This window comes from Sinocyclocheilus anshuiensis, unplaced genomic scaffold, assembly GCF_001515605.1.
Source record: "Sinocyclocheilus anshuiensis isolate Anshui unplaced genomic scaffold, SAMN03320099.WGS_v1.1 scaffold3005, whole genome shotgun sequence".
Lineage (NCBI taxonomy): Eukaryota > Metazoa > Chordata > Actinopteri > Cypriniformes > Cyprinidae > Sinocyclocheilus > Sinocyclocheilus anshuiensis.
The window spans coordinates 219052-230578 of NW_015540835.1; the positions used below are offsets into that span (position 1 = coordinate 219052).

At 34.4% G+C, this 11527-nt stretch overlaps 1 protein-coding gene across 1 annotated transcript in view; it reads right to left on the bottom strand.

The window, feature by feature from the left end:
• Nucleotides 1–11527, bottom strand: part of LOC107687381 (contactin-associated protein-like 4) — a 119633-nt gene that overhangs the window by 94805 nt on the left and 13301 nt on the right. Inside the window, exon 2 of the mRNA XM_016484676.1 lies at nt 8397–8507. Coding sequence (XP_016340162.1) covers nt 8397–8507 — 111 coding nt within the window. The remainder of the gene's footprint in view (nt 1–8396; nt 8508–11527) is intronic.

The following is an 11527-nucleotide window of genomic DNA, read 5'->3' on the forward strand; positions in this document are numbered from 1 at the left end:
TCAAATTAAATATACAATTATATATATATATATATAATGTGTATATATTTATTTGTTATTATTTTTTTAATTAAAAAAAATAAATATTTATTAAAAATTCACTGTTTTCACACAATGCAAAATGAAATACACTCATTCTGTGTTTCTAACAGCTGTATTCTTTTGCTTCAATATGTAATGGCCTCGTAAGTATGGCTGTTATATCCTACGGATAAAATCTAAAATTGGTAGCGGCCATCATGAGAAACACAATCACATTTGCATTCTAATTAAACCCTCTGTGCAGTATTCATATCTATGTATTTATCTGCGACATGGTGAGGAACGATTACACCTGCTGATAGACTAACAGCCGACGATTTAAACGACAGCTAATGGCAGCCGTAATAATACATGTTCAGCAAAGCAAACTCCAAAGAAGAGCAGACGTCTGTGTAATGAACTGGCACGAATCTCATCTATTATTTACCGCGTTTCCACCTGCAAGAGCCGAGGGACAAAAGCTAGTTTAGAGCGGGACGGGATCAGCAGAAATGTCTGATGAAAGTAAAAGCGACTTTTATATCGTTGATTGTAGAGCATTTGATGAAGCTAATGCAATACAAATAGATCTGGAAAGCTGACACCTGCCCGCTTTTACCTTGACTCGAGCAAAAAAAAAAAAAAAGGTAACGAGGATATGAAGTTAAATAACTTATTTTTGGTTAATTGCATCTGCTGAGTTCATCTGAAGAGATCATAATTAGAATTTCATACAGATCTAATTTGCTCTTTTTTCATTGCAGATCTAAATGCCAGACTGTTTAATCTGCATGTTGAAAGCCAAACATGTGAAAAAGTAAATTATAGTTATTATCGTTTGGCCATGCACTAAAAATTCAGTTTTTTAACACAACACAAAGCGAAATAGACTACAGGAGAAAATCAATCAAGTAAAAAAAATAAATAAATAAATAAATAAAAAAACTGATTAAGAAAATAAACAAAATAGAAAATAAAAAGATAAAACAATACAAGAATTAATGAAATTAAGAAAATAATTATACTCTGTCTCTCTCTCTATACACACAAATTACAGAGCAATTATGGAAATTAATTCCTGCAAAAGTTATATATTAAATCAAATCAGATATCTATCTATCTATCTATCTATCTATCTATCTATCTATCTGCGACATGGTGAGTAACGATTACACCTGCTGATAGACTAACAGCCGACGATTTAAACGACAGCTAATGGCAGCCGTAATGATACGGACACAGAGGAAGGTTTCAGAGAAATACAACACTCTTCACAGCGAGAGCCTGCGGCGGTCGGGGAATTAACACAAGCTGCTGTATAAATGAGAATGCTTTGCTTATTTATCCCATGATTCAAAGAGCTTTGCTGCGATATCCCAGCAGATTTGTGCAATGACATATAGCATGTAATCCGGCCTGTGATTGGAGGCATTCGAACGGGAAAAACACCAGAAAATGAACGTCTCACAAATTCATTATTGCTCTAATAATGTTGTTTGGACTTGAATGCGTCAGTAAAGGTTTTCACTCTTTGTAATAGTTGTGTGTGAGTCTCTCAACTGGCCTTAGTGTGAAAAGATGGATCTCAAAATCATAAACGTAAGAAAATCATAAACCTGAGAATGTGCAGGACCTGATTGATTTTTCTATAGAACAGCGGACAGCTGATCTGCTCAGGACAAACAAGGATGAACGACCATCACAAAACACAAAACAGTCGTGGATCATCCAGGTAACGACAGCCAGCTGAGATTCAATGGTACAGTAAGTAAATTTTTGAATCAGAATCAGAATCAGAATCAGAAAGAGCTTTATTGCCAAGTATGTTTGCACATACAAGGAATTTGTTATAGTGTCACAAGCTTCCAGTACACGGAGACAACAACAACACACAGATAATAAAAATGAGATCTGAATAAAATACACATGCATAAATATAAACCACAAAAAAAAAAAATTATTGAATGTTAAATGAGTCCTGGTAGGGATGCACATGTCTTCACAGAAACTGATATATGATGTTACAGATTCCGTGAGCTCGTCCAGATCGTTGGTGGTGTTTCAGCAAAACGTCCGAATAAACGAAATCCGGTAGAAGATTGTGTGGCGTGTTCTGCCAAATGTTCAGCAGCTCATCCCTGGTAAAACTGATCGTGTTTGAGAAACAAAAAACAGGAAAAACTAACAAAAACAATACAAACACTGGAGAGCCAAACACTGAGGCTGCCGTCTGCGGCGCCATCGCTGTAAGAATCGCTGAAGAATGAATGGGGCATTTTTATATAAATTCAGTTATTTTGTCTGGTGGACTATACATGTTAACATCTGTGAAATAGCTTATTCAGGACAGTACTAAATAAAAATAACATGCAATTTTTATGATCCCTCTTATTTTGTTATAATTATATACATTTTGCATATATGGGATATGAAATCTTATGAGCAGAAATGTAGCTTAGGGTGCTTTTGCAGAGTGTCAGAGTTGGATATTTTTATCGTTTTTCAACGGCTCGGGGTGCATTGTTACATCCCTAGTATAATAGTATATTAATGATACTAAAATAACACTGGCACAGACTTTTCACAAACCAAATATACAAGAAAGAAAGTCAAACATGTTTGGAATGACATGAGGGCGAGCAAATTGTGACAGACGTTACATTTTTGGATGAACAATCCTAATCCTAACAAGGCTAATTTATTAAATGTTCGGCTTGAGAAAAGCGTGCTTGTGCATCTTTGTTTAAAATAAACAGGACTTTCTGTACGTGTGCTTTGAGATTCAAACTCTTCTCGTCTTCGCTGTAAGTGTGTGTTGACCTGATCCAGACACCAGGAATCTCAAACTATTTGTTATTTTCCACATGCTTCCAAACTTTTACGTGCCACCCGGTTTGACCTTTAGTCCGAGTCCTATACGGTGCTGCTTTAAGATTTCTATTGATTTTCTGAAATCTCACATGGTTCTGATAGAGCCACAAATATCTTGGCATTTAATTTAGCCTGAAGTACTTACAGAAGAAGACAAACATCTAGTGTCTAGACAATGAAGTCGACAGGCCGCTCGTGGAGTGATGGCTGACGGGGATGTCTGGGGAACCAGGGATGGCAAATGTAGGGAATTTAGCAATTCTGGGACTGATTCCTCATATCGATTTTCATTCCTAAATGACTCTTTTAACATTAGTGAATAAGAAACACAGTTATGATTGCCCTCACTTCATTTCGGTTTTCAGCAGAACAGAACAAATCAGACATAAATGGAATGATTTCACAGATGTGACTCAGAATAAACAGTTCTGCTCATGGATAGCTAGTTTAGTTGCTACGAAATTCCTCAAACTTAGAGTATCTTTCAAAATTTCGATGGCACAAACCTGAAAACTATTTCTATTATATTCTATTCTATTTGGCTCTGATGTCATACAACGATCGAACACATCTAATCTGTACGTGTATTTGCATCGCTCTGACCGTTCTCTGTAGATCCCACCTTCTCACGCGCCACGATTGGTCGATTATGTACAATGCCTGCACGATATTGGTCAAGCTACTTTTCGATCAGCAAGTATGAAAACAGGGAAACAAAGCCAATGATAGAAATCCTGGCGAGGACGTGTCCTGTAAAAATGGCACGTATGGCCACCCTACGCAGATATGATACGTCATCAGCGCATTCCTTTATGCTATTGCGGACCGAGCGAGAATGGAAGCCGATATTTTTATAATATTATGCGCTTTGTACTGTAATGTTTTCTCACCGGTGAATGAGACGTGAGGAAATCTGACAACGTCGCGTTCAACCCTCCACTAACGCCGTCTCTCACCGTGTCGTTGGTCAGCCTCTGCTCTGCCTTTGCGCGTTCATGTGTTTCGGAGGATGCGTTGGAGAGTGATTATGCAGGGAGGGTGGGATCTTATGCTTTCAAAGCTAGCTTGCTGCTGCTAGCCTCTCCGAAATCACCTACCCTACCTTTAAAGGGGTCATGAACTGGCTTTTTAAAAATTATTTTGTACTGTTGTCTGAGGTCCACTTATGACGTTCGCGTGATTTTTACATTCAAAAACATCAAAATCAATAAGTAATAGGCTATTTTCTACCCTGGTTTTGAGGCCGGCTGTAGAAACACTGGTAACACTTGGAAGTAAACGCCCACTGCTGTGATTGGATAACAGTTTTGCATAGTAAACCAACTTTCTGTGTGTCTGTTTGACAAGCTACCGACGTCCTTCATGCTTGGAGCCTTCTGTGACTTCGGTTAGACACATACACATAATCAGGACATATCAAGCAATCTCTAACAAAGCTATAGTGACATACAGTACAAATATTTTTTACTCGCATAAATGTGCTGCGCCATTCCTGTCGGATCCAATATAGACGCACAGCATTGCTTTTTAATCTCAGTCTTGTCGACTGTGTCTCGTTTACAAAGGAGTCCGCGATGAAAAGAAGCGAACAAACGCTCAATGTTTTACTCGCGTAAGCTGAAACTTCATTAAAAATAAAGTTCATCCACGCATTCCTAATATCTGAATCCGAAGGAAGTTTATGCAGCGAATGTGTTCTTCCAGGCACTGCACAATATTCTGCGATCTTTAACGGCATGTTTATTGCTTGGTTGCTCGATCCGGTTTAGCGCCACTTATGTTATTTCCCTACTGTGTCATGCGTGAATCAGTGGGCGGGGCTACAGAATTAGGTTTTGATATTCTTCTCCTACAATGACATGTGCGAATCAGTGGGCGGGGCTACATAATTATGCGTTGATATTCTTCTGTGGAGGCGGATTTTAACCGATCTATTACGTCATTGAATCCAGAATCTGGCGTTCGCTGGGCCTGGTGTCATTAAAAGCTTTTATTTCAGTAACAAGGACGTTTTCAGTTCTGAAACTTACAGGATATTATTTTAGTATGATGACCTCTTGTATATCAAAAGCTCAAGTAAATGTTGATTTCTCAATTCATGACCCCTTTAACAGCAATTTTTCATTTTTGAATGAACTATCCCTTTAAGATTCAAGATGCTACAAAACCGTCCAAACAAGAAGCCTGTCTCTCTCCCAGAGTCCAGCGTGTTGTGCTGGTTTTATATAGAGTTTGATGTCAGTCTCCAGCGAGCAGGTGTGCGGAAGAGGTGACTGCAGCCTCTGCTTTTTTTCTCTGCGGCCTTTAAGCAGAAACATCAGACCGGGCACTGCAGTCTTTGAAGCGCTGCTCTCAGAGCCTCCTACACTGTGTGTGCTTGTTTGTTTGTTGACGAGAGAGTGTGTGTGTGTGTGTGTGTGTGTGTGATTGTAAGTGTGTGTGTGTGTGAGTGAGTGTGTGTGCGTGTGCTGCACCTTTGAAGGCTATTTTCTGGGAGGAACAACAATTACACTTCCTCCTACTCCAGTCATTAATGTTGTCGCTCCTGGAGGAAACATATTTGCACTTAAACACTGCGCTGCAGCGGCATTTAACAGGCTGAAATTATTCTTTCAGCCTATCTATTAGCTTTTGAAACGTGAGGCGGGCCGTTCTTTGAGCTCATCTGTAATGTGGTCACCTGTCATCAGCCTCAAGAGGGACGCATTCACGGATACACCGAATGCCACGACACAAGCGCAACTAATGCGATAAACCGCTGAATCTCACTGAGCTGCCACAAATGACACCAGATGCTCGCAGCCATCAAAAGTGCCGTGACCCACAAGGCTTTGCAGTTCTTGGCCAGAATAAACAGCAATACCATATATTTGATGGTCTTTTGGCACTTACTGTATATTGATAGGGAAAGTAGAATTACACTGATAAAAATGATTCTGTGGTGAAGTAAATACTACGGAAAAACAAATGTAATTTCTACATTAAATAATTTAATTCAGGCAAGAATAAAAAAAGAGTAAATTCTATATTAGCACTCAATTCAAGCTTGTAGAAATTAAAGTTTGAACTTATAAGTTGGAATTGTTGGTCATGTTTACAAGGATTCTTTGAGTAAATATCAAAGTTATGATACCGGTGTTTCCATCATGCGCTGGGGCATGAATAATTAATAAGGTTGAATTTTTCACTGTTTTCGAGTTGTATTTACACTGCTTTAGGGGTAGTCGTGGCCTAATGGTTGCTGTTAGAGTTGAAAATCTAATTTCACGGTATGAGAAATTTTATTTCACGATAACGATATGTACCTCGATATAGCTATTTTTTATTTTATTTTTGTTATTAAAATTAAGAAAAAGAAGCAAATTACAAGCACAACAGAACAAATAAATATGAAATAAACTTTTAATTTATTCAGCTATAGTAGGCTATGGTTTATTTAACATGTGGTAAGAAATATTACAGAAATTGAATAAAGTGTATAAATAAAACACTGCATAGTCTTCACTGTATCAATCAAACATGATTAACGTTAATAATGACAGACAGCAGCAGGTAAATAAGGCTGCTGTCCCTTTAAGACTGACTGCACGGATCCAATATACTGAAACACATCCGGTTTTCACCCGACTCTTTTACATTTATTTAACATATAACCGACTGTGTTCAACTGAATACTCCACACGATGGGCATTATGACATCACTGTGTTTGTATTTGACCATTCAAGCACAATAAAACATGAAAGAGATCTGTTTTCGCGATCGCTTGCTGTCTGAGAGGGGCTTTCAGTGCACGCGCTTCGGCTGTGTGTCAGTCAGCACCAGCACCGCATTGAGTTATTTTTCACTGCTTATTGCACTTACTAACTCTACCAATTGCGTCCCACTCTTTATTTTCTCATTTATGCATGTTTCCTTATCACTCAAAAGGTGTATAACGTTTAAGCAGTACTGTGTTACGCAGAGATATCTGCATACCTCGGAATACACGATATAGCAAAATCTCTAACGATAGACAGTTTATTTAGTTGAAATATCACTTTATTTCACTTTATTTCAACACTTTATATAACGATATATACAGTCATACCGCCCAGCTCTAGTTGCAGTGTGTGTGCACTTGGATGGGTGAAATGCAGAGCACAAATTCTGAGTATGAGACACCATACTTGGCCACATGTCACGTCACTTTTATGGTTGCTTTTGTTGGTTGGTTTAGAAACCTGCTGTTTTGTGAAATCTGGAGTTCATTTTCTATTCAAAATGACCCATTCATTCTCAAACACTATCTACTGATTGTTAAGTATTGACGTCTCTGTGTTCCACACTCTCTAGTGAACCACATTCTCTAACAGCATGGCTATTTTCAGTGCTACATTGTATGAGTAAAGTTTAAAAACCGTGACTGAGTAAAATGTGCATGAAGAGATATTGCAGAGTATAAACTTCAAATAATTAAGTAGAAATTACTCATCAAACTCTAAGTGGCCACGTTAAATTTAGTTATTCTCTTTGCTAATTTTGCATAACTTAGTTAAGTAGATTTAACTTAATTCCATATTTAAATTTTTCTTTAAATGTGTGTACAAAAACTTGCAAAAGAAAAATTAAGTAAATTTAACAGTTTTTTCAGTGTAGATTCAGGGTTATAAGAGTTAAAACTAAACTAAAACCTTAAATAAACACTTTTATTACTTGAAATAAATGTTAAATTAAATGAAATGAAATAAAACACACACACACACACACGTAATGTATATATATATATATATATATATAGGTGCCAGAGCAACATTTTTCATTTTCATGTAGTTTAACAAAATTAAATAAGCTAAAACTAATAAATAAAAATTAATAAAAAACTATACAGACATGTTTAAAATAATAATAAAAATAATGGGAAAAAAACACTAGGCCTATACAAAATTACTATTTTTTTTTACTAAAAAGTAAATCTAATTCAGAAAATAAACAAAAACTATAAAAGTGCCTTGGTGATCTAAAATTTCTCTAAATATCTAAAATAACACTGGTTAAAAAAACAATGTGCTTTACTTATAGGACTTTTTAATGATACATTTTTAGTATAATTGTGACACTATTAGTTATTAATATTATAAATCAATTTTTATTTTTATATTTCTGTTTTCATTTGAATTTAGTTAAAGTTGTAGTAATTTTGTTGTGTTTTTGTAATTTTAGTAGAGTTTTAAATGTCTATATAGTTTTTATTCATTTTTATTTCAATTTTAGTTATTTTAGTACATCTAGTTGAAATTGAAACTGAAACTTGGCAACTGCTGAAATAAAAAGTGTTTTATATTTCAGTTTATTGTTTATTTCAGGTAACAACATTTCCTTTAATAATTTTAGCTTTAGTTAACTTAAATAACTCCAATAACTTAAATAAGTCACCTTTATTTCTATAGCGCTTTATACTGTACAATACAGCTTGGTGTAAAAGCAGAAGCAGAAGAGTGAATAATGATTGAAGGTGTTGAATTACCGTCTCTGCGGTTGAGTTTGGCGAAGCCCGGCCCGTGACTGTTGGACAGCTCTGATGAACTCGTGAAGGCCGACTGAGGCAGAGCGGAAACCAGCGGAGAATCACAGCTCTCTACAGACACACAGAAACACATGATGCACAGAGCTACTGTTTAAACGACTGGGGTTTGTCTGAAAGAAATTAATACTCGTATTCAGCAAAAACCCATTAAATTGATCAAAAGTGAGAGTGAAGTCTTGTTTTTAGCATTGATAATAATCAGAAATGTTTCTTGAGCAGCAAATCAGCATATTAGAATTATTTCTGAAGATCATGTGACCCTGAAGACTGGAGTAATGATGCTGAAAATTCAGCTTTGATCACATAAATAAATGACAGTTTAACAGATATTCACATAGAAAACAGTTATTTTAAATCATAATAATATTTCACATTTTTACATTTTTTTTTCTGTGTTTTGGATCAAATAAATGCAGCCTTGGTGAGCAGAAGAGACTTCTTTAAAAAACATTTTAAATAATCCTTTGAACAGAATGTAGAGTATGTATGCTCCTAAATGTCTTTGACATGTAAGCACTTTAAAAACATTGTTTTGTTTTATTTTTACCACAACATTGCATACAGCATAGTACAACTGTACTTTTAAGCACATTAGCTTTTCATATTCCATCTGCATTGACTTTAGTTCTATAAAATATATTATACAATAAATGAAGATATCTGAGTACATCTGATGCAAAACCAGGGAAAAGATAAAGGGAAAACACTGAAGTAAGAGAGAAAGATTAGATGATAGATTAAATGATAGACAGACAGACAGACAGACAGACAGACAGACAGACATATAGATAGATAGATAGATAGATAGATAGATAGATAGATAGATAGATAGATAGATAGATAGTGTAAACACTGTTTCAAAAGGTAAATAAAATTATTTGTACTCAGTGTAACTGAGTCTTAATCTTAAAAAATATGCTTACAATTTATCATGAAACAATCCGTTTTACTTCTATAATATGACATTTCTGAATAAAACTGGTCAATAAACAAGAAAAAAAAGGCCACAACTTGATTTGAAAAAGATTTGGGTGGTGAAAACTGTCTGAATGTGACAGGTGGATATAACATAAAAATGAATTGTTGACGTCAGCTGAAAAAGAAAGTCAACTGAGAGATTTTAATGAAAGATTAGGAAGACAAATATTCATGTTTTAAAATAACATGCACTTGTACCTGGAAGTCGTAATAAGGAGGTATTAGGGCTGCACGATTATGACAAAAATCATAATTGTCGATTATTCCCTTGAAATTGTAATTGCGATTATTAATTATGATTATCACAATTTACATTGAATGATGTTTATACCATTGTTTGATGCAACTGTATGCTGTATTTTTATATGAAAATAAACAAGCTGAAAACACTCAAACTGAAAAACCTTTAGTGCTTTTCTACAGTATTAAGCCTCAAATGTCAACTAAACATCGGATTGGTTTCTTCTTTAAATGATAAAAAAAGTAAAAATATGAATGGTATTATAATGTTATACTAAAACTAAAATAGAAAAACCCTTAAGATAACATGTAGAAATAAAAAAACATGCATCTTAAGCACGCAGAATAGCATAAGTGGACTTTGAACGATTAATTGCTGCTTTGAACGATTACGTAATCGTGGCATCCATAATTGTAATCGCGATTAGAAACTCGATTAATTGTGCAGCCCTAGAAGGTAAACAGTCAGTTTTGATGTCATGTTGACTTCAACGTTTGTACAGTAAATATCATGACGCTCACATCCACTGACATTCCCAGCAACCCTCACATGCAGCTCCTCGCATCAGCACTGAAATTGGGGCACTTGGGGATGTTTTTAAAGCCCATCCAGCTTTACATTTATTATTCAACTTCATAAGAAATTGAAGACTGTTTAAAACGCTTTTACCTACTGAAAAAAACCCTTTCCACAAAGCTGACCCATTTTTCTCCATACGAAACACACGGTCAGGTGACCTGATTTATATAAAACCAAGCGTTTTCATACAGCATTATTATTTATATATGTGCGAGAGCGTGTTAAAGCCTTATTTCTTTACCTATTTAATGAGAAAGCGGTGTGTTGTGTGAAATATTCTGAACATTATTCCTCTAGTTTTCTTGCAAACGGCTCTTGTTTGCATTCCCACCAGAATACAATAATGCTTCCTATTACTTTTATAGTAATAGTTATTCCCAGAGTGTGTATTGAATAATATACGTCGGAACATAATTGTCCTTTTCCTGGTTTGTATAATCAGCTTCTGTACCTCTATATAGTGTATAATGTATAAAACTTTGAGCAAACGCCTGAACTCGATTGCTGCGATCATCTTCCCTCTAATCTATCACTCTGAAGCCATACTTTAGAAAAACAGCTTCTCATTTTCATATCAGAGAGCTGTACAGTAAAAGCTTTGGACCCTTTGATGGCTTTTGCAGTTGTGATTTTATAATTTTTTGTAAAACAAATACTTCTGGACCATTTCCTTCCTGTTTTCAGTGAGGAAAACAGAACTGGAGATGTTATAATAATAATAATAATAATAATAATAATAATAATAAAACCAAACAAATAAATGTAAACAAATAACAACAAAATAATAAAATAAAAATAATAATGCATACAATAAATATTAATATTTAAAACAAAAAAACATCTAAAATAAAATAAAAGATAATAATAATATAAAATAATAATAAAAATAAATATGAAAAACAATAGATCAATAAAAAATAATAGATAAAATATATTAACATTAAAAACATAAAACAAAAATAAAAAATAAAACTTTTAAAATAAACAAAGCTCTACAGTATATTTAGTGAGTAAAACAAGATTAGAGACAGTTTCAGCAACTATAATAATAATGATAATAATAATAATAATTTAAAACAAAATGTATGCATATATATATATATATATATATATATATATATACATATAATACATAAATATTAATATTTAAAACAAAAAATAAACATTTACAAATAAATTACAATGATATGAATAATAATACTAGTAGAAACAATGTAAAATTATATTAATATAAAATTATAAATCTCAAAAAAAAAAAAAACAGATAATAAAA